The sequence below is a fragment of the Eumetopias jubatus genome, unplaced genomic scaffold (genome assembly GCF_037043125.1).
Source record: "Eumetopias jubatus isolate StellerSeaLion01/CBP00866 unplaced genomic scaffold, mEumJub1_p1.0 scaffold_2, whole genome shotgun sequence".
In the NCBI taxonomy this organism is placed as follows: Eukaryota; Metazoa; Chordata; class Mammalia; order Carnivora; family Otariidae; genus Eumetopias; species Eumetopias jubatus.
The window spans coordinates 109,462,961-109,486,606 of NW_028274808.1; the positions used below are offsets into that span (position 1 = coordinate 109,462,961).

The 23,646-nt window shown below is 40.1% G+C and overlaps 1 protein-coding gene across 6 annotated transcripts in view; it reads right to left on the minus strand.

The window, feature by feature from the left end:
• Positions 1-23,646, minus strand: part of ANK2 (ankyrin 2) — a 318,287-nt gene that overhangs the window by 10,549 nt on the left and 284,092 nt on the right. For all 6 annotated transcript variants that reach the window (XM_088021069.1, XM_088021067.1, XM_088021068.1 and 3 more), the window contains 8 exons: positions 22,452-22,484; positions 20,519-20,540; positions 11,068-17,316; positions 9,445-9,519; positions 7,156-7,287; positions 5,831-5,974; positions 2,926-3,211; positions 989-1,274 (listed from right to left, as the gene is read on the minus strand). In XM_088021069.1, coding sequence (XP_087877195.1) covers positions 989-1,274; positions 2,926-3,211; positions 5,831-5,974; positions 7,156-7,287; positions 9,445-9,519; positions 11,068-17,316; positions 20,519-20,540; positions 22,452-22,484 — 7,227 coding nt within the window. The remainder of the gene's footprint in view (positions 1-988; positions 1,275-2,925; positions 3,212-5,830; positions 5,975-7,155; positions 7,288-9,444; positions 9,520-11,067; positions 17,317-20,518; positions 20,541-22,451; positions 22,485-23,646) is intronic.

Genomic DNA, 23,646 nt, shown 5'->3' on the forward strand with positions numbered 1-23,646 from the left:
TACAACTCATTCTTCACTACTAAGACATATATTAATGCTTTAAAAACACTTTGATGTAGAAAATGTTTTTGAATTCTAGAAGGAAAAATATATAATTTAATTTATGTTAAATTATGTTTAATGCAAACAGATTCTGGCCCTTTTTGTGTGTGTGCATGAGAATCATCTAGGGAGTTATTTAAAATGCACATGCTGGGTCCCCCTTCCCTCTCTGAGGTTCATTTTGATTCAGGAGCTCTGAGGAGGGCTCAAATCCCTGCCGTTAATGCTGAGGAATGTGAACAGTTTAGAATACATTTTGAGAATAAATGGCTTAAATGAATTTCTAAGATGGTCTCCACACTTCTTCGCAACATCAAAACGCATGTAATGACAAAGGAAACAGCGTGACTGATGTCAGCTCCTACTCCTGTCAGGGATTCTGACATTCTGAATCAGCAGTAAGTTTAGGTACCAGGTCCTCTGTCAAAGTCATTCTTAAAATAGACATAAGGAGGTCTATTTTGGAAATAACCTTTCCTTTAATGAGAAAAATTTGTCTGGGGAGGTAAACCCCACTGGGTATCTACAGTCTGTCTGCCTGCTCATCACCTGACAGCACGGACAGATCTAACCAGAGTCTGGTTCCCATTCGGTGCCACGGCTGGCACTTACCTGAGGCCCTGTGAATCCCTCTCACTAGTCTGCATGCCCATGGTTATCAATTTTGAAAAGCCACATCAGGGATCTTGTTTCACCCCGGTGTTCATTTTCCTCAGCAAAAGGTTTTCCAATTGTAAAATTAGGGCTCGTGGTCAAATAGCTAGAACTGGACTGTGTAACATTTTTTTTTTCTAGATTCTCTGGTCCCCAGGTCTAAAAGGGATTGAGGGGTTCACATGACCCAGGTTAATTTTTTTTCAGAGAAAAAATAAGCCATCAGAGAAATGGCAACTGGGGAAGGTTTGTAGCTTTGCTGCCTGTGGGCAAGGAAATGGAGGAGACTTACTTTATGGAAAGCTGCATCTTCGAGTCTTTCAAGGGCCTGTGGCTGGTCATCAGCAGACTCCACTATCACAAGGCTGGTTTTCTGAGAACTCTCCTCCCCATGTTCTGGGGGCTCTTCTGGTTCTTGTATGATGGGAGAGTCTCCCTGCTCACTAGATGTTGGGGTCTGGAGGTATGGCCTCTCCTCCTCAAGAGGGGTCCTAATTTCCTCAGGGGTCTTGCTGGGAGAGCCAGATACAGCCGTAGCCTTTTGAGTCTCTGACACTTCCGTCCCTGGGGTTGTCACACTGAAATGGAAAAGCCAAGCTATACCATGAGAGCATATGCATTTCTCCTCCTGCCGAAGCAAGGGAATTAGAAGGAAAAATGGAATTTATCTTCATGGTCCATGGAAGTCAAAATAACTTTTGTAAATGTGGCCAAGAAATGAAAGTTGAATAAAAATCATATGCACGATATCATATAGAGTTACAAATCACTGATCTAGCATTGACTAGGAAAGATGTATTCTAAAGATAAAAATTATCCCAAAATGTATTACTATTTCCTAATCTCTATAAAGTATATAAATTATAATTTCATCTTTTCTCTGATAACTCAAGGTGATCTTGAAGATTTGAGGAGGTTTATATAACAAAGATCTGTAGATAATAAGGCTTTCAAAGCAAGAATCAAAGTTTGGGGAAAATTTTTAGAAACCAATCTATAAACCCCATGTTAATATCATCATCATAATTGTAAATATGGAGTCTTATTATATCTCTGGAAAACTGTATTACTTGATGGAAAGACCTGGTTAAAACTTTTTCTACTGATATAGTTTGGTGTTACTCCAAGGCAATCTTTGTAATCTCATTTTCTAAGTAAGAAAATTCTCTGCTTTTTCTGTTTAATTTATTGCAAATTTCTGTCACTGCATAGATATTAAGTGCCCAAAGTGCCTCTCTGATATGCCCTCTTTGCTTCCCACCTTTTCCTTTTTCCTTCTCTTTCTGCTCTCCCCTAAAACCTACAGGTAGTTGGTAGGTGGCTCAGTGGAAAAAGGAATGATTTTATTACCCATTTCACCCTCTTCTCAAGTTCCAATGACCCCAGCACAAAGCTCACTTAATGACAAGAGAAATGCTATGAGGCAATCTCCTGACACACTATTCTCAGATTCCAGGGCTGGGGACGCATTTGCCTTTTGCACGATCTGCTTTCTTTCTCTAAATAACAAGTGCCATTTAAACAACTCTCTTTCTCCTTTGCTTCTGTAAAGCCCAGAACTTGAGTTCTGAGCTGCCTGCTCTGTAGTAGCTTCCTTTAGCCAGAAGCTTTCTGGAAAACTTCCCTTTACTCCCACTCTGACCCCATCCCATCTTATTTTAATGGTCTTTCATTCTGTGTGAATAATCTGTGCTGTGTTTCCAATTGTACTGTTAGCCACCCCATTGCTTTGGTGAAATACACTGAGGGCTGCTTCACCTATCACCTACACTCTTCACCTGTCACCGTTCACACTCTGAACAAACTGTAGGACAACTGGCACATATCAGAACATTACAGAGAAGTGAGGGGCAGGACTCTGAGAAGCAGTAAGAGTGAGGTCCACGTGAAATTTTATAGTTGAAACAATGCTTTCATGGGCACATCCTTGACCTGTGACCCTATGAGATGAATAAGGTATAAATTACTATAATTTAGAGATGTGGAAACAGAAACCAAAAGGGCTTTGGGACTTGACCAAGGTCACAGAACTGGAAGTTGGTTCAAGCAGATCTCCCACACAATGCGGTCACAATTATGTCTCAGATCTTTTGCTCTTTGTCTGTAGTTCTGGCCCTTGTTACTGGTGGGGTTATTTGACAACAATTTCCAGTGGTATACGCCTGGCACTCTTGTCCTACTGGCTTGTTTCTTGGAATGACATTTGACAGGCTTTCTTTTGAAACTCACAAGTACTCCTGTTGACACTCAAGAGATGACTCTTCAGGCTGGTCTTGTATTTTCCCTGAGAAATCCTGTTGAACTTGCTCCTTGTGAGTTTGGGGAAAGAGCTCTGTTGCTGAGCTGTCCCCCTCAGCTTTGGGGATGCAATCCTGAAAAGTGGAATAACCGACAGAAATATCTTCCTCTGAGACAATGGGAGGGTGATCGCAGGACTCGCTCTCTTTAGAAGCAGCTTGCTCCTCCTTCTGCTTGTGCTGTGCAGTGCATAGCTCCTCCTGAAGGACTGAGAACCCTACGGGGGAGAACAATTTGAACTGAGTATTTAATCGAAGCTCACATATTAAATGGGTATTTATTAAGTAACTATTAATGGGCCACATCCTGTTGATAGATCCATGGCTACACAGCTGATCTTCAAGATGCAGATCATCTAGTGGAGCGAATCTCGGGCAAGGAAGAGTCTATTAAAATGCTGAGTGACCGGGCCACAGTGCCAGCCAATGAACGCAGGAGCACCCAACTCAGGGCTAAAGAATTAGGAGAGAAAATGCAGACAGTGTGACATTTTAAGGCCGCCTAATGATAAGGAGGCATCGACTGTGATACTGAAGCATAGAATGTAAGTGGTAAGAAGAATTGGAGTTTAAGAATAATAATAGCTAGTATATTCTAAATATTGATTATGTGTCAGGCACTGTTCTAGGTGTTTCGCAAGTATTAAGTTATATTAACAACGCTCTGAGTTGAGTACCCTCTTTATGGAGGGTCTCTCAAGCCAGGCTAAGGAATTTTATTATATCCAAGGCAATGAGGAGCCACTGAAAAATTTTTAGCAGAGAAATGACTGACATTCATCTATTAATTTATTCACTCAACAGATCTATATTATCAACTACGTAGTAGGTGCTGTTTAGATGTTAGACACACAGCAGTGTACAAGGTAAAGTCCTCGCTGAACTTTTATTTCTGCAGATATGTATTTATGATAAATTTTTGGAGAAAAAGAAACCAGGGTAAAAGTATAGAGCAAGTAGGGCTAGTATTTTAGACAGATTGGTCAGGAAAGAGTCCTGTTAGGAGATGATTTTGAGCAGAGGCCTGAAGTAAGTGAGAGAAAAAGGTACTGATGCTCTGAGAGAAGAACACTCTAGAGTGGAGTTAACAAAAAGTAGCAGAGCCCCAAAGCCTGAGAATGCATAGGGTACCCAGAGAACAGCAGGGAGGCCAGGTCTCCAGGATTTATAAAAGAAGGAGAGAGATGAGAGATAGGACAAGCCTTCACCGAACAGTAAGACACACCATCATTTAAATCTAGGAAAAGAAGCTACAGAAAGAAACTGAGAAGAATAGTCAGTAAAATAGAGGGCAAAAAACATGAAGGGAGGGTATCATGGAAAGTGAGTGAAGAAAATATTTTAAGAAGAGATTAATTTTTTGGTCAAATGTTACGAAGGGGCACTTGAGGTGAAGACTGAAAAATTACTCACTGTATTTGGCAATGAGGAAATAATTGGTGAATTTTATGAGATTGTTTTCTGTTGGGTGGTGATGACAAAAGACTGACTGGCATGGATTCTAGAGACGGTTCTAGAGAGAACAGGAAGACCTGAAGCAGATACAGGAAATTTAGACTATATTTTTGAAGAGATTTTCTATAAAATGAATGGAGAAACAAATCAATCATACAGGGAGGAATATGGGGTGAAAGGAGTGGCTTTGTGTTGTTTTTAAAGATGGGCTCTATTAAAGCATGTTTTAGTGCTGTTGAGCATGGTCTAGTGGTAGGATGCCACAGAGGACAACTATAGCAGTGAGGTCCTTAACTGGATAAAAAGGGATGAGATCCAGGACAAAAGAAGAGATGATGGTTTTAGCAAAGACATTTCATAGCAGAGGGAAGGTAGAGTATAGGCCCTGAGATGCACTTAGGTTGGTAGATTCTGTGAAAGAATATGGACATTTGCTTCAGACGATTCTTACTTTTTCTAAGAAATATGAAGCTTGGTCATCAGCTTTGAATAAGGAGAAGAGAAAAATGTTGGAGGCTGAAAGAAGAAGAGAATTCTCGGTATAAAAGAGAGATGAGAGAGAAGAAGAAAGAGAGTGAATGAGCATGTGAATAAATGAGAATGGATTAGAGAAACTTTAGTACCAAAAAGGTGGTAGGGCCAATGGCTGGAGGTCCCAGTGGGTTTGAAGGATTGTTGGTGTGGAAGCAAAAGAGGAAGTGTAATGCTTCAAGTGAGGACGCAGGAGTAGTATAGTCAATGGTAATGATATAGTCTTGGTTGTGAGCACTGAAATGGGTAGCTAACATAGAGTACAAGGCACAAGTATCAGAAGTGCCATCAAGGAACTGAGGCAAGGGCACTGGACAGGTCATCCATGTTGTTATGACTGTTTTTATCCCCTTAAAATTCATATGATGAAACCTAATCCCAATGTGGTAATATTTGGAGGTGGTGCCTTTGGGCTGTAACTAGGTCATGACGGTAGAGCCTTCAGGAACGGGATTAACGCCCTGATGAGAAGAGGCCAAAGAGCTCTCTAGCTAGCTCTCTTTCCCCCATGTGCGGGCACAGCAAGAAGACAGCCATCTGCAATCCAAAGGAGGGCCCTTGCCAGAACCTATGCTGTCGTCCTGATCTCTGACTTCCATTCTCTGGAACTGTGAGAAATAAATTTCTCTTGTTTAAGCCACCGAGTTTATGGCATTTTGTTATAGCAGTCCCAAATGGTTAGGACAATGGTGAAATAACCAAGAATGAGCAGTATGGGTATCTATAAAATGAGAAAAAATGTGTGATCACCAAAGTCCATACGACCACCCTCTAAAAAAAGGGAAGATTTGGTCCAGTTGCCCGAATTCACCACAGATACAACACACACCCACACACCCAAATTGTCTGACCTTCACTATGATCCAATGCAATTGTCTGTTCAATTTCTGCATAGCTATGACTGATGCGCTCTTGGAGAGGCTCTGTGCTGGCCTCCATGAGATGAACAATATCCATTCGGTTGATCTTGGTGAGACATTCAATGAGACTGGTATCTGGGATATTAGAGAAAATGCACTTATTACATTTGAGGGGTACCCTTTTTAAGATCTCTCTCATTTAGTTGCCTTACTAAAATTTTGATATTTGTATAGGAAACAAAGCTTAATTAAAGGTCTTTGTAAAAAATAAGCAAATAGGACAAATATATGCATAAAAAGGTGGGACAGCATAGCCATAGGCCCTAAAAGTAGAGTTGCCAGATATTATATAGGACACTATCAAATGTGAATTTCAGATAAAACAAGCAAACAAATTTTAAAGTATAAGTATATCCCAAATATCACATGGAGTGTACTTGTACTAAAAAACTATTTGTTGGGGTGCCGGGGTGGCTCAGTCCTCAAGCGTCTGCCTTCAGCTCAGGTCATGGTCCCAGGGTCCTGGGATCGAGCCCCACATCGGGCTCCCTGCTCTGCGGGAAGCCTGCTTCTCCCTCCCCCACTCTCCCTGCTTGTGTTTCTGCTCTCGCTGTGTCTCTCTCTGTCAAATAAATAAATATCTTTAAAAAAATAAAATAAAAAACTATTTGTTGGCTCTCTGAAATTTAACTGGGTGTCCTCTAGTTTTATTTGCCAAATCTGGCAATCCTACTTAGAAGAATGGCAAGAGAAGAAAAGGCAAATGTAGACTGGATGTAAATAAAGGAGGTCTAGAGGTACATCTTCAGAGAGACATAAAAGGAAGTAGCAAATTTACACTAGCTGAAGAATGAGACGAAGTAATGGTCTTTATCACTTCTCATATGATTTGCTGTGGTCAGAATATTATATACAAATCACTATAAAGCATATCTACATGACATCTTTCCCTCATTTAAGTTATTTAGGAGTAAAGGAAGTAGGAACTGAAGGCAATGCACTACCAATAAAACAATGACAAAGTAACGGTGTCCACTCTCAATACTTAGAAAATTTAAGGACTTTAATAACATTCCTGTCAGCAGCCAGGGTTTCCCCTAATTGACGTTGTTCATGGGACTATAGTGTAAGAATTGTTATGCAAGATGCATATTTTAGAAATGTCATAGCTTGTTCTCATTTGCTTGCAGCAGTATTTCAGATTGATGGCATTCGTTATTTTATTGTTTTACTAAATTTGCAGGAAAGGGCTTGTTGAGCAAGACTTATAGCTCAACCTTTAGCCTAAATCTTTTCACATAGAGCTCCCCACCTACCTGTAGCCTGCCTGCCATCCCTTTCTAGCCAGTACTTCAATAGCGCGTGGCTCTGGTCTTGGAGGGAGTTAGGGTTCTCGATTCGAATTTGATGAATCTGCTCCTCAGTGAAATCCAGTTCTCTTGCTAATTCTAGAAAAGAAAATATGACTCCATAAACACCTGACCTTCGAAGTTTGAATCTCCACACCTGGCTCTGTGATTTTGTAAATGATGCATTCTTTGTATTGCTGTGATAGGGTTCATTTTTCCCCCTGTGTATTAGAAGTGACTCTCAAGATGCCTTTGTTCTTCTAGCCCTAATTGTGGATGTTCTCCTTAAAACTGGGTATAGCATTGATTATGTTCACAGTGGAAACACTAAGTTTGAGGCAATGGATGATAAAACATGTACAATTCAGGCCCATTTAATTCCAAAATGCAGACTGGACCATTAACACAGGCTTATACTCTTAACCAAGATAATGGAAAATAAATGACTGAAAACAGAAATAATAGACTTTCTCACTTTCAATCATCATTAACTAACGTTTTAAGTACTTTAAATCCTATTTCTGGAGACTTGGGTAAATAATGGCTGTGGTTATATTATGTTGGTTGGATAAGCTCCTTTCTTTAATTTGATATCACTTGAATAAAAGCTCTGGGAAGCATTAATTGACCTAGGGAAAAAGCCACAAAATTTTCCTTTAAAATCTACCATTAACGTTGTACATGGACACTTATACACTGTAGTGTGCGTGTGTGTGTGTGTGTGTGTGTGTGTGTGTGTGTAAATAAGTCTTCTTTGGACGGCAATTGGCCAATATCTTTCAAAATTAAAAATATACATAACCTTTATCCAGATATTCAATTCTACTTCTATTAATATGCCCTATAGAGATACTCATGAAAATACACCATGTACCAGGATGTTTGTCATTAACAACCTGAATGTCCAGCAATAAAGGCCACTGATAAAATTATGATACTTTCGGGGCGCCTGGGTGGCTCAGTCGTTAAGTGTCTGCCTTCGGCTTGGGTCATGATCCCAGGGTCCTGGGATCGAGCCCCGCATCGGGCTCCCTGCTCAGCGGGAAGCCTGCTTCTCCCTCTCCCACCCCCCCTTGCTTGTGTTCCCTCTCTCACTGTCTCTCTCTCTCTGTCAAATAAATAAATAAAATCTTTAAAAAAAATTATGATACTTTCACACAGTAAAACTAGACATTTCAAAGAATGAGATAGATATGTCTATGCTGATGGAATATTCACAGGCAATATTATTGAGGAAAACTGTGCTTATTTTTAAATAGTACACATAGATGTGAGTATGGCCTATTTTTTCTGAATACATGAGAAAGTATAAGCAGTTACTTTGGAGGCATGAAGCTAGAAGACCAGATGCAGGTAAAAGAAACTTATTTACACTTTTAGTATATGTACTGCTGAAGCGAGCACATAAACTTTTCATTTTACACCATTCTGTATGGTTGTGGGGTTTGAATTTTCAACAAGTATATAGATATTACGTCTTTTACACAAACACACACATACTTAAGAAACAAATAATTCTGAATGTCATCTATTTAATTAGTCAATCACGGATATGTTGATGTCCTTTCTTCCCCTAAATCTCTCAATTAAGAAAACCTGATCAGTATTTAACAACTACTTCAAAATGTTTAAAAGTGAGGAAATGACTATTCTTTCTGCTCTGTTATTAATTATCTTTGTTAAGGGTCTTACGGATTTCTACTCATATTGATTTTATAATTCACTTTTTAAAATAATTTTACATACATTATAATTTTTATACTTAAATATCCTAATTTCTCAGAAAATTAATGAAACATCTTATTCCTATGTATTTCAACATGCATCCAAGGCAAATTTTAGTACTGTTTACAATGAAGATATCTGATATAAGGTATCTAAAATAAGGAGCCCTGGGCTTAATCTCCAACTAAATTTTGTGACAATTACACCTAACAGTGATTTTGAAACACAGTAATCCCCTCAAAGTTTGGATATCCATAGCTCCCAAAGGAGGACAGTGACATCTGGTATATTCTCAAAGTCCCCCAATTTAAAGTTCTATTTTCCTAAATTCCAGAGATAATAAAAGGCCTGTCCTGGATTTTCTAGTTCAGAGTTTATTATTCTTTTCACTATTCCACGTGGTCTTCCTCAAGGAAAGAAAGAAAAAAACAAAAACAAAAACCTTTTCATTGTTAATGACACTTGGCTAATGCAACTGTGTTACTTAAATGAAGCAAGTTTTCTTGAGAAAATGAGTCACACTAATTTTACCTGTCCAGCTGAAGCCAAGATGATCAGCAATATAAGCCAGCCTTTCCTCGATCCGTTCCTGCTCATCCTGTTGATCTACAGAAGGTCAAAAACAGAATGGCCAAAGGTTGCCGATGACAGGAGAGCAACCACAGTACTGATCATCCAAAGAAAGAAAGTCACTTGTCCAAATATTTAATAATAGCACCGATTAGCTATTATATTTCAAATCATTTTAAATTATGTGTTTGCCTGATTTCTGGAATGGAATGGGAATCAATTTAATTATAAATCATGAAAACCAACTGCTTCCATATCTCTTTAATCAAGACTAGTCACTGGACATATAAGTTGCTGATTTCTAGCAATCTTAGGATTTTCTTTTTAAATTATCTGAGAGAATACTGCCCACCAGAAGACAATCATCTTGTTCATCAAAAACCAGAAAAATCATAAATGGGATGCAGAAGTAGAGTAACTGGTTAGGATCTCCTATTATTGCCTGTGGCAGCATAGATCACTTCCGGGTCATGTCTGAAAGAAATCACATCCAAGATTCATAAGAGACATAGATCATGGGTTAATCAGGCCATCCTGGGTTTTTTTCAGTCTGGCCAGAAACATCTTCCTTGGTCCTGGTGACCTTGGAAGAAGGGAGGATAAAGGCATATGCATTTGTGTCTATTGTGTCAATAGGCATAGATGTCTTTTGCGTGAAATTTCAGTCTACTTACTAAGTAAGCTTATATATTACTCCCACAAACTATAATTTTCCCATTGGTTTTTAACCCCCATTAATTGATAGGTAGCATTTTAGGCATCATGACAACTTCTTACGACACAAATTTAAGAATAATAGTCTTTATTGTAGAGATATTGGAAGACCAGAGGCTACTTCTCAAAGCCATCTATGGTTTCCTTTTTTATAATTCAAAGGGTCATCATCCTCTCCCGGTCACTTACATCATGCAAAGTTTGAGTCTTTGTTGTCTGCTGCATCTAATCAGAGTAGATTCTCCATTCACCTAACACTAAAACAAAAAGCATGGGTTTTTTTTTTTTTTGCCTTATATTTGTTTGCTTCAAGTGTTTACCAGTGGTATCTGAGATCCAACCTTTTGAATCAAAAACAGATCCACAACAACTGGTATTTTGTGATAATGTGAAATTTTTTGGGCAAATGGCTTCTTAAATGATTACAAATTTCTTGAGTACAAATTATTTTAAAATACTTAAGGGTAAGAAGAAAAAGCAATGAATCCTTACCATATGAAACAAAGCCCAACGTATTCATGTGCAAAAGCAAAAGTGCTAAATTTGAGGCTAAGCCTGGGACTCCAGAACAACAAAACTCAAAGCTTGCATGGCCTGACGTGCAGCGGCTCGAGAAAGGCAAGATCACCATTGCCTGTTTATCATGTTTATGTTTTCCATAAGCATTCTCATTACTCAATCTTGAGATTGTTTTCAGAGACAAGAGTACACAGAGAAAGCACGAAACACAAAGGCCTTACACAAACACAGTAACCACTACAGAAAGCTTAAAGAAAATGAGACACAAATCACCAAATAAAAGATATACAAAAAAACGATATCAAATTTATGACATGCGTAGCACAGGGAATCCCAGTGGCTGGCAAATACCTTCAGCATGGTCATGGCCATTTTCATCAGGGATGCGTTCAATCAGAGTCTCAATGGACTCATCCCAAATAGGCCTTGTGTCAAAGATGTCCTCGGGAATTGAATGCTCGGTCTCAACAGGTGGCAGATTTTCAATTACTGAAACTTCCAGGGCACTACTACTTTCATCATCTGAAACTAAGTCTTGCTCCCTTTCTGACTGTGTAAGTCTATCCACTAACTTGGAAGCCTCATCACTAATCTCCTCAAAGAATTCTATGGAGTTCCTGTAAAGGTCAAAGAAATGCTCCTTACTTTCTTTTGTAGGGCTCACAGTGCCCTTGCAGGAAGATGTGGTGCTTTTGCTCTTAACTGGCAATCGGGATGTAAATATCTTTGGTCTGGTGGCCCCCTCTTCTGATTCTAACTCCATCTCCTCTGTCCTCTCTCTGCTCTCTGTTTCTGTCTCAGTGTAACTTTTAGTTTTTACTGGACATTTGGTCTTTGAGTCCAAAGCACTGGCATCAGATTCAGATTTGCTTCTACTATCTGGTGTTCTGCTTGTCATGTCCTGACCCTGAGGAACCACTATTTTCTGGAGAGATGAATCTAGATGTGAAAGCTGCTGCTCTACTCTTTGGACAGGGGCTTTCACGGGGATTTTAGACTTTGGTTTTGTTTCATCCTCTTTACTTTCCTCATCCAGGCTGGGTAAGAAATCTTCAGAAAGGGAACTCTCATACTCCACGGATGGGGGTGCTGGGGTTGATGTGGGTATAGTCCTTACAGGAATTTTGGATTTGCTTTCAGTAGAAGGCACATTCTCCATGGGTGCAGTAGGGATTTCAATTACTGATTTCTGTTCCTCTGGGGAAGAATCAGGAGAATCATCATCCCGATCTGAATACACAGACCTGGTAACTGTGGAAAAATCTAACTGAACGTGTACAACTGGTTCAGGGGAGTCAAGGCAAGATAGATCTTTCACACTAGATTTAGGAGGCATATCACCCATTTGTGTGGTGGGGAGGTCCTCGGTGCCTTCAGAAAGAGCCTCTTTTGTTGATGCTTCAATGGAGGTTGAATTCCCCATGTGGGTGTTAAGTTGAGCTTCTGAAGCAGCTATTTCCTCTACTTCCTCACTCAGGTCATCTGGAAGTAAGTCTGCTTCCTCACTCACTGTTTCTTTTGATTCTGAGAGAGCTAGTGACTCATCTGATGTCTCCCGTTGTGGGGGCTCAGCCCCAGGACTCCCTTCTTTCATGTCTTCAGAGAGAGTCTCTTCCCTGGATTCTTGCCCAATTTGGAAAAAGTGAAAACTTTCATCGGCATAGGACCTTTTGGTCATATCAATGGCACCACTTCGGGTCATCTCAAACAATTTTCCTTCCTGAAAGAGAAATGGGTTTTGCTCACTGGTTGGGGTCCCCTCTTCAGTTGGCGTCCTTGCCGGAGTGGTGTCAGGGGTGGTACCCTGTGACTGTCTGTCTACCATCAAACCAAATATCTTCTGTTCTTCCTCTTTCACTCGAGCCTCAAAGGCTTCATCATCCTCACGGATTTCACTCCAGGAATCCGAATCCACATCAGTTTTTGTGATGATGACTTTACTGATTTGGTCACTAACAACTGCTGATGTATTTGGTACAGAAGGCTCTAAAGATGAAGGGGCTTGATCTGATTGCTTTTCCCATGAGGTGCTTTCTTGTTTGGATTCTTTTTCCATGTTTTGGTCCTCAAAGTTAGATTCTTGGCTTGAAGCAGTTCTATTGGAGGAGCTGGTTACTACCACATCTTCAACAGAGGATGTGATGGAAACAGAACACACTTCCGAAGAGTGAAAACTTGTTTGTCCTGCATCCGTTTTGCATTCTTCACTGGAGAAAAAAGATTGGGAAGGAACATTTTCATAAGGGCTTATTATTTGAGGATCGTAGATTTCATCAGTCTCAGCTGGGTCAGACACTGGAACATCCATGGACAATTTATCTGTTTGAGTAGTAATCGATGAGTCTTGAGTGGCATAGTCCTTTGGTAAGCTCTCAAAAGCCTGGTCAGTTTTGGTGTCCTCCATTTTTGTAGCAGAAGAGAGAGACAATATGTCTTCATCCAATTCTTGTCCTTCAGAGGCTGGACAGTGAGGCAAGGAAGACAAAGATGAAGAGCTTTCACTGGGGCAATCTACTTGTAGAGATTCCACTTGAGAAACATCAAGCTCTTCTCCTTTGGTGTCTTTTTCATCAGTGTCTTGCAGAGGTACTGATTCCTCATGGATAGCTAGCGGCTCGTTGGCATCTTCCCTGGGGGAGCTGTAGAGACCTAAAGATATAGGAGTGCCTGAGCTGCTGGGACTTCCGGTCCCACACCCATGGCCTTCACAGACTTCTGGTTGATCAGCATCTCCGTTCAGATCATCATAAGACATATCTGGGCCGTTAGTAGAAACGGTAAGACTCTCTTCAGGTACATGGGATTCACGATCTTTTTCTTCTTTTGATTTACCTGACTCTTCTTGACTATCTTCATTCATTTTGAAAGTATATTGTTTAGAAACGATGGGTTGAAATTGTACTTCTTCAGGACTGGAATTGGAGTCTACGCTGGATGGAAGTGGGGAAGGAGGCTGCACCCGAATAACTGGCTCTGGTAAGAGGCCTGCGTCAGCACCTTTTTTCAGCTGTGCCAACTCAGGTTCACTCTCGGAGGAGGAAGAAGCCTTTCTGCTCTCTGATGTTACTACCACAGGGACATCGCTTTCATCCTCGACACTCTCCATCTGTTTTGGTTCATCCACATCTGCTGAACAGTCAGCATCTGGGTCAGAGGATGAAGAAGATTCCTCTTGCTTGGGTTCTTTCTTGTAGTCCCGTTTCTGCTTTGCTTCTTGTTCAAGTTCGTCAAACGTTTTGATTTTGGTTACCATTTTAAACATTTCCTCTTCAGGTGTGAATCTCCTTTTCTCCCCATTTTCCAAGTCATCCTCCTCTGCACATTCATGAATTACAGCTGGTTTGGGTGTGCTTGCATCTGTGGCTTTGGGTGTGACTTCATAGCTAATTTCTTCTGAGCTGGGGGTGTCAGGAGAAAGGGGACTCTTCCCTGAGCTCTCTACCAGAGACGTCTGCTCAAGACTGTCGTCCTCGGCACTGCCGTCCGGGTCTCGGAGCAGCCGGGACCGCACAGAGGCCACTTCCGTAAAGAGTTCTGTTTTGGCTACGGCTGCAGGAAGAGGGAAGTGACTTGGGAGAACTCCAGCCTTCATCTTTGGTTCCACAGGGCTGCTTTCAAGAGAGTCACGGCAAGGGGATTCTTTCAGAGGACTTGGCTCCAGAGAATCTGGAGTTTTGTGTGAGGAGTTATCCTCCAGCACAGGACTGGCTTCCAGGGAGTCTCTGTGGCTCACTGCAAAGGATTCGTCAGCACCGGGGCTGAGGACCTCACTATCTCGGCTAGGGAGTGCAAGTTCTAACCCTTGGGGACTTCTAGCAACTCCCTGGGGCTTTGATTCAGTTCCTGTGCCTGTCTTTACACAAGCATTGGGCCGTGGAGAGGCCTTTGTCTCATCTGAGGGCTCAGTGGTTGTGGATTTCTGAGCCTCTGTATCAGTGTGGGTTTTGTGGGCTGAACCAACTTCCATAAGTTGACCCTCATCAGAGGATGCTTCCCCAGTCAATCCTTCGGGTGTTTCCTTTGCTAGTAACACACTACAGCTGCCAAGGGAAGCACCTTCTTGCTTCGGACATGTGTCTTTGGAAGGGTCTAGGGTGGCCTCCTTCAGCAAACACTCAGCTGAGGATTCCATGCCTTCAGTGACTATGGCACCTTGCTCTTCAGAACGATCAGCGATGTCTTTGATTGAGGGATGGTCTTTTTCTGAATGAACTGCTGTTGGTGTTTCTGACTTTGTCGTTCCGCTTATTTCCCCAATTTGCTCCTCACTTTTCTTTGGTGAGAAAGAAAGGCTTTCTGGGCTTGTCTCAGGGGTCTCTGCGAGGCCCTCATGCTTATAGCTTTCTTCGGAACTAATCTGAGGGGTCCCTTCCATCAGGCTGCCACACGGAGAACCTGCCACCCCTTCAGGCTTGAGGCTCTCAGAACTGCCATCCAAAGCACCACTTTGTAAAGACAGAGCCGGGAGAAATTCATCTTTCATGTAATCTAGTGGAAATGTTGTGTTGAAAGGACTAGTAAGTACTTGATCTAAGTGAAGCTGTACTTCTTCTGTCTTCTCACTCATGCGGAATTGTTGGTATTTGTCATTGTCTTCCAATTCTTGCTTAATGACGTCAGAAAAGTCAGTGGAGGTTTTCCTATCTGGGCTGATCTGGAGATCCACGTCTCCCTGTTCATCAGTCAGCTTTTCTTTGGGAACTTCACTCTCTTTATGGCTTTCTTCTTCTGGTGCTGACTGAACAGGTTCAGGTGTTTTGTGGCTAAGAGCTTTCTCCTTCTCTGTAACTAGATCTTCTCTCTTAAACCCTGCAGAGGAAGCACGGACTGCTCTCTTGGATTCGGAAACTCCTGTTACCACAAATCTCTGGCCTCGTTTGATCGTCTGATTCTCGGTTTTCTGTGTTTCTCTGTGGTTTAGCATCTGCCCCTTTTCTTTTTCTACCCGAGCTTTGCCTTTTTCTTGTGGCTGCTTTTGTTTTGCTGACTTGTGCTCAAAAAGTCCAGTCTTATGTTTAGATGGGTCCTGACCTGACTGGAAAGCTTTCATCAACTCCCGGACAGACATTGTCTCCTCAATTCTTTCTGTTTTTGAGGTGGGGGATACAGGTGGTTGCTTTTCTGTTTTCCCAGAAGGTGACACAGGCAAGTGCTTCTCAGTTTTCCCAGAGATTGATACAGGTGGATGCTTTTCCATTCGTCCAGCTGGTGACACAGGCAAGCGTTTTTCTGTTCTCCCAGGTGATCCTGGTGCATGTTTCTCCATTCTCCCAGAGGGCGATACAGGTGGGCGTTTGTCCATTTTACCTGAAGGTGAAATAGGTGGGTGTCTTTCTGCTTTTGTAGATGACACAGGGGAGTGCCTTTCCATTTTTGTCGAGGGTGACACAGGTGAGTGTCTCTCGGTTTTACTTGATGACACAGGGGAATGTCTTTCCGTTTTTGCAGAGGGGGACACAGGTGAGTGCTTCTCAGCTTTACTTGATGGTGATACCGGAGGATGCCTCTCAGTTTTTGTAGAGGAGGAAAGAGAGGAGTGTCTTTCTGTTTTAGAGGAGGGTGATGCTGGTACATGCCTCTCTGACTTCAGAGAGGGTGATGCAGCTGGATGTGTCCTGTGGGTTATCTTTTTTGGCACATCTTCTTTGCCTTTGACTCTGACTGGCAACTTGCTTCGACCTTTTTGTTCATCTTCCACTCGTTTCTGAAGGGCCTTTACTTTGTCCTTTATGGAACCAATGGGAGTTTCTTCTATCAAAGGTGAAGTGGCCTTTACAGTGGGAAGGGGCTCAGGGGCTAAACCTGCATCTTCATCTAATGACTCTTCTGAACTACATTTTTTAAGTTCACTTTTTTCTGCACTACCTTGTACACTTTCCTCTTTTTGTTTTTGTTTTTCTTTTAATTTCCTTCTCACTGGCTTCTTTATCCCCAGGCTTGGCTTGTGCTGTTTCTGTGCACTCTGTGTCTCATCTGGGGGTGTATCTTTCCCTTCATTTTCAGAACTCCTGCCAGTAGCCAGAGCCTCACGTTTCTCCCCTGCTATCTCTTGAACTGTCTGCAGTGGCCTTTCATGAGGAGACACATAGGAATTTAGATCCTCAGTAAGGTAGTTCACTAGCCCAGTTGAGTCTTTCTCTACTTTGACGTTGTGCTCTTTATCTATTCTAACTTCTACGCATGGGTATTCGGTGATTTCTAAAGGTGCTTTTAGCTTAGCCTCCTCTATTTCCTCATCACTGACAATCACCCATTCCTCTTCCTCTAATTCTCTCTCCGACTGAGACCTTCGCACACTGCCTTCATCTCTCGCGCAGGTTCCACTTCTCAGGATTTCATTCACTTTCTCTAAGTCCTCTTTAACTCTTTCAACAATTTCAAAAGGCTCTCCTGGCTCTTCCTCAGCAGACTTCACCAGCTCCTTCACCTTGATAGAACCTGCCCTATCAGATACATCTGTGGTCAAGATGGCGGTCATTTTGATCAAATCTTGTTTCATCTCAGAAACTTCAGAGAGCAAGTCCGGACTGGCTAGGACAGGAACTTCATTAACCAGGTGACTTTTCAGGACAGATGTTTCTGTAGATTCTGTCTCATCATCTTTGATATGAATGAAAAACATTGAAAGTAAAATGGAAATCAAAAAATATATTGGCAAATGTAATCAGGACTGAAACGACACAGTGTCTTTTCCTGTTGTGGCGGGAGGGACAACAGAATGGGCTGGGAATGGTGGATCCACAAGGTCTCAGGATACAAAAGCAAAGCAAGGCTAACGGAAAAAAACAAAACAAAACAAAAACAAAAACTGAAAAGGAAAAATGAGCAGGAAATAACTTGCTTAATTTTCTCACTTGTAGCACATCCACACATAAAACAAAGCTGTAACAAATAGCCATGACACACACACACACACACACACACACACACACACACACACACATCACAGATCAAAACGAAGAACGAACGCAGTGAAATTACACAGAAGTATCTCAAGATTGTTCAGATGTTACAGATCAATGTTGAAAAAAAATATAAACATGGGGAAAGAAAAGGAAAAAAGCATTAGAAATTGCAGAAAGTTGATTTCCTCTAGGAGAAAGCCAGTAGTAGCAAATTCAGAATGCCTTCTAATGAAGTATATATGTTTTTTAATCATATAAAAATCCGGAAATCAGTATGTTTTGTTCTGCCAATATACAATGACTATATAAAAGATGTCTGAATCAGCTGCAAACTGGCATTTCATCTAAGGGAAATTCACACCTAACAATGAAACGAATGGTCTTGTGCTAAGAGGCATGGTCCTTTCCTTGGAGCAACCTCCTGGTTTAGACACATAAAGGACAGACCAAGGAGGGAAATAAAGGAAAGGAAAGAAAAAAAAAAAAGAACAAAACAACAACTGTGGTTAAACTTATATGTGAGTCCAAAGTTAAAATGTGATGCATGGCAATCCAAATCAGAGACAGTCACACGAGACACACGCACAGTTTATGTAAGCCAAGTTATTTCCATGCAAAGCAAAGGTGGAAAGAAACTGGTGGGAGCGGTGGCTTTGCTGAAATGCACGGGCAGGAGGATGGTTAAGAAATTAGAACAAATATGGAAAACATTACTGTGGTGAAGCATATTTATTTTCTACAAGCCTGTACATAGGTCCTGTATGTAGTAGTATATTCGAGGGACAGGTAGTGGGGACCTGCACCCATTCAAAGCAAAAAGGAAAAGTTGTTCAAACTCTTTGAGGATTTGCTCTTGAAAAGACTTAGGAAAGAGTTCCTTCACTAGAGCCCTTCTTTAGAGGTTATTTTATACCCAGATGAAGATTATTTAGGGATTATCTTTAAACTAAAAAACAAAACAAAACAAAACAAAACAAATCACCCAAACATGAGTCTATGTTTAAACTTTAAAAAATATTCACAACACTTAGGAGTCATTTAGGACAATTTGTGGCATTATAGCAATATAGTAGCTTTTTCCGTCTTTCTTTAAGGTTTTATTTATTTATTTGAGAGACAGCGAGAGAGAGAGAGAGCATGAGAGAGGGGTAAGGGACAGAGGGAGAAGCAGACTCCCCACTGGGCAGGGAGCCCGATGCGGGGCTCCATTCCGGGACTCCGGGATCATGACCTGAGCCGAAGGCAGGCTCTTAACCGACTGAGCTACCCATGCACCCCCTCCTTTTTCTTTTTTAAACAACTGAGCCAGGGGGATGTATTAAACTTGAATTTCTACTAGCTAGTATTCAAGAAACAAAGGAAAGGGCCATTTAAATAAACATAGTAGTTCTGAAGAAGAAAGTGGGATAATAAAATAAAACCTCTTTTTAAAAATGGAATTAAGGCAATGATAATGTCACTTTTTAAACAAATAAGTGTTTTCTCTTGAGAGAATTGGTATTTATTGAGGAGATACACTCTGTGACTATGCATATATAAAGATATATTAAAATAATTTATATCAATGCAAATTTGTTCAAGTACAAATCAAATGAAAACATCCAGAGTTTCAAATAATCTAGTTCTGAATGATGATTTAACATAAGAGCAAAGAAACTCTCAATTAAAGGCATTCTAGGGGCGCCTAGGTGGCTCAGTCAGTAAGCAGCCACCTTCTGCTCGGGTCATGATCCTGGAGTCCTGGGATAGAGCCCTGCCTTGGGCTCCCTGCTCAGCGGGGAGTCTGCTTCTCCCTCTGCCCTTCACCCCCTGCTTCTGCTCTCCAAATAAATAAATCAAATCTTAAAAAAAAAATCCCAATAACTTAGTAATTTACACTATACTAAGTCTTAAAAAAAAAAAAAGCCCCCAGATCATTGCATAGGGCCAGATGACCATATTAAACATGGTACTAAGTTTTCTCCTTTTGGGAATAGCACCCTGAAATACAGTGAATCAAAATGAATTTTTAAATGAATAAACAATAAAAATTAGTATTTTTTTCCTCAACTATTTGGGGGCATAGAAGAAAGAAACCTGAAAAATTCAACTTCTTCCACACAAGAAACCAGAGTCACCAGAAACAGGCCCCAAAACTAAAATGTTAATGAATTGTACAAACCCAAACCCTAAGATAACTCTCTTAAGGTCTATAAAAACCAGTTCTCTCTGTACTAAATTATATTTGGGATTTGCATCATTATTTAAAATTAGCCCTATAATGGCACAATGTTGTGATTAGTAATTTCATCCAGGAGGTTTGATTTTTGTATTCCTGGTTCCCTTTTTTTTCCCCGAAAGTTTCACAAAAGTCCGTTAGACCTCAGCCCTAAAGAAATGTGTTATACTTCACCACAGTAAGAGGTGCTAGGTGGTGGGGGTGGGGGGAGGGTTAGCTTTAGCTGAGAACTATTAAGACAGTATCACTTTTGCAGGTGTAGCCTACAAAAATAATGAGCTCTCTCCCGAAGTCAGTGTTGCTTGATATAAAAGTGATACTGTCATGTCAGTGCTTAAAAAAAAATGAGATGACAATGTTATGCTAACAAATGGACAAAAACGGTAGGGTGGGTTTCTAAACAAGCATAACAGCAATAGCAGGGTTAACAGGGGTATCAAAAGAAAGTGAATGCTTAGATGAATAATCATTGCATTTTACTGCTAATTAGCTCAACAAATTAGATATTCTCATAATTTAACTGGCCAAGCTGCTTTTCTAAATATACATTAATGATTAATAAGAATATAAAAATATAATTATTATAGTGGTTAGTAATGGCAACTAGCTGCATTTTAATTCATGCTTCTCTTTATTGTAGCCAGCTTTCAAACAAACTCAATTTTATTTAAAATCTTACTTTTTTCTGATGTCATATCGATCTGAAAGAAAACATACATAAATTGAATGGTTACAAACTGCGTCTGCTTTCACAGCCCCTGATGTGCAAATAAGCTCCTATTCATAATCACACCCATGGGGAGATAACATAAGCTAGAGGAAGGTCAAAGTACTTGGCTACAGTTCTTCCTGAGAGTCTCCTTGATTCTTATCCTAACTTTAAAAAAAAACAAATCTCCTTTCTAGACTTCAGAGGTGGAAAGCAATTTTTAATGTTATTTCTAGCAAGATATGATCCAGGGTGCGTTTGATGTTAGAAATACATATGTATTAGGGAAAAGGCCAGGAAAAGAGTGAAGTGGAGGTTAAACAGTGTCAATTTAGTTGAGAAAAAGAAGTAAAGAACAAACAGCATGCCAGGGTAATACATTCTACAGAAGTAGCAGTTTCGTTGTCATTAATTACAAGCCAAAATTCTAAACCCTGAAAAGAATACAAACTGGATCTATTGCCCTGCATAGCTCCTGAAAAGATTCAATAGAACAATCACAAACCTAATGCAAGAAACTCATTTAAATATAGCAAAAATGGTTTTATACTTGCATTGCGCTTCTAAGAAGGTGTGTAGGTACCATTTTGAACAGGTTTGGTGAGGGGGTCACCAAGTGCAGGAAGGAAACTTAGTATGTGAGACAAAGAGTGGCTATACAATCGAGGGGAAGGTTGAAATCTATCCTAATTACTGTGCATATGGTTCTATATGGCAGGACAGTGAGGCTATCACCTCCCCTCTTGTCCTGCTCCGCAGCCAGGGTAGGAGTAAAAAGTGAATTCAGGGCAATTCTCTGCACTAAAAAGGTCTTACATTTTAAGTTGGTGGGTACAAGGGTATTTACTATATTTTTCTTTGTTTTTGTATTCCCAAACCCATCAAGTAACATTAAAAATATAAAACTAGTATATTTGAAAATCTTTATGTGCAACTAATAACAATTGCATTTGTCTATCTTATAAGCAGGACCCAATATATAAATAGGGAGGTAGAAGGAATTTCCTTTCATTTCTATGATGATGTTTGGGCATTCAAATCTTTATAAGGAAACAAACACAAATGTGCCTGAACTATCAAAGAAGTCTTATTCAAAAGCTTCTTTATTCAAGGTAACCTCTTGAAGACTGGCTTTCTTCATCTATGATAGCACATACCTCACAGGGCAATTGTGAGGATCGGTGTTGATGAGGTACGTGGAGCACTTAATAAAGAATCTACCTTATAAGAAGTGCTCATTATTAGTACAGTTCTGCATTATAATATTATAGTCTATTGGTTAAACTATACACTTCTTAAAGTCTTTATTCTTAGTGGTTCTCAAACTTTTTGGTTTCAATACTCTTTACACTCCTAAAAATTATTGAAGACCTTGAAGAACTTCTGTTTATGTTTGATATATACAAGTAAATATCTGTCTTATACATTAAAACTGAGAAAATCCTAGAACCCAAGTATACACAAGCACCCATTCCAGAGTCAGAGTGATGATGTCATCATATGTAATGTAGCCTCTGGAAAACTCCTCTACAGCTTGTGGAGATACGGGAGGCAAAAGACAAATAATGTCTCAGTTATATTAAAAAAAAAAAAAAAGTTTTGACCTCCAGGCATCTCCAGACGAACCTTTGAGAACTGAAATAATGGCTTGGCCTTCAGTAGTCAGTAGAGAAACCTTTATTATTGCACACAGACAGGGTAACAATTTATAGGGAAAGCTTTACTATCCTTTGAATTCAGTCCACGAGATGAGAAAACAGAGGATCAGAGAGGTTAAGTAAAACTGTGACCCTTCAGTTACTAACAACCATATAACCCTTCTAAGAACACAGGTTAACTATGTGCTCTTATTAGCGGTTATAGCAAATACAGCCGTCAATAAGTGACAATGCCATACAATTACCTCTTCTTCCTGTTCTTGATCTGACTCTGATTCCTTGCCGCCCCAAGATGCCATGCAAGTTGGAAAAAAGAGAGCAGGAAGAGTAGAGAGTTTTTAGAAGAAAAGATTAAATACACTGCCAACAAACATCAACAGGCAAGCATACCCTCAGCATACTCTTGTTTTTTTCTTACTAACAGTTTATAGAAGACAGGCAAAAAATTTAAAAAAGGATTGATTCTGTAGATTCAAGAGGCAAAAGAACCAAAATTGTAAGTATACTAATATATTAGACAAAAGAACTAAAATTACAAATATACTCATTTCAGATCCTAGAGGCTACTAGCCGCCTTAAAGTTTGATATTTAATGGATTTGATGCATATGTCTAGAGAAATGGGGATGATATATCCCAGTCATTACAGATACTAGCTGAAAATGTTAAAGGCCACAAATAAGCATATGGTAAAAATATTTTGAATACACAGGTAATATTTAGGAGTTCTATTATAATAAAGAGCTACTAAATTCTAAAGTTTACGTGAAGTGTATACAATGTTTGGCATTGTTTTATTTTGAGTTACTAACTGGAAAGCTGTCCTGGACCATCATGGCATTAATGATATGTCTCAACTTAGAAATACAGTGTAATAATAAAATAAATGCCTTCTTTTACAGCACACTGAAAGTTTACTAAAATCAGAGACAAAGCTCATTCATCTTTATATGTCACTCAGTTAGACTGCCCACAGCAGTATATATTTTGTTGTGCTTCTTATTTGGCATTCTGCTTCGGTGACACACAAATCTACAAACCCCAAAGTACATTTTCCATCACTGGAGTGAAATTAGATTATGCTCATTTGGGTGGATATACCTATTGCTGTATTCCAATTACTGGAATAACACGTATGCTTACATATACAGATAATATTTCACTTTTATCATATAATGAGAATTTGCAATGTTAAACATGATGCTATGAGCTTTTCTCTGTGTCTGATCTCTATTTAGAAGAATAATTGGTTAAGAAAAATATACCATGGTGGGTAAAAAGAAGTGTCGAAAATGCTTTGTTTTGTGGAGTCAAGATCTAGGGTTTTAAATATATTTCTACATCTCCTCCAGGTCTTACCTGCCATTACTCATCCCCCTCCCCAACCTCTAGTACACACACTGACAACTCTGCAGCCCCCTACAGACCGCCATGGATGGTG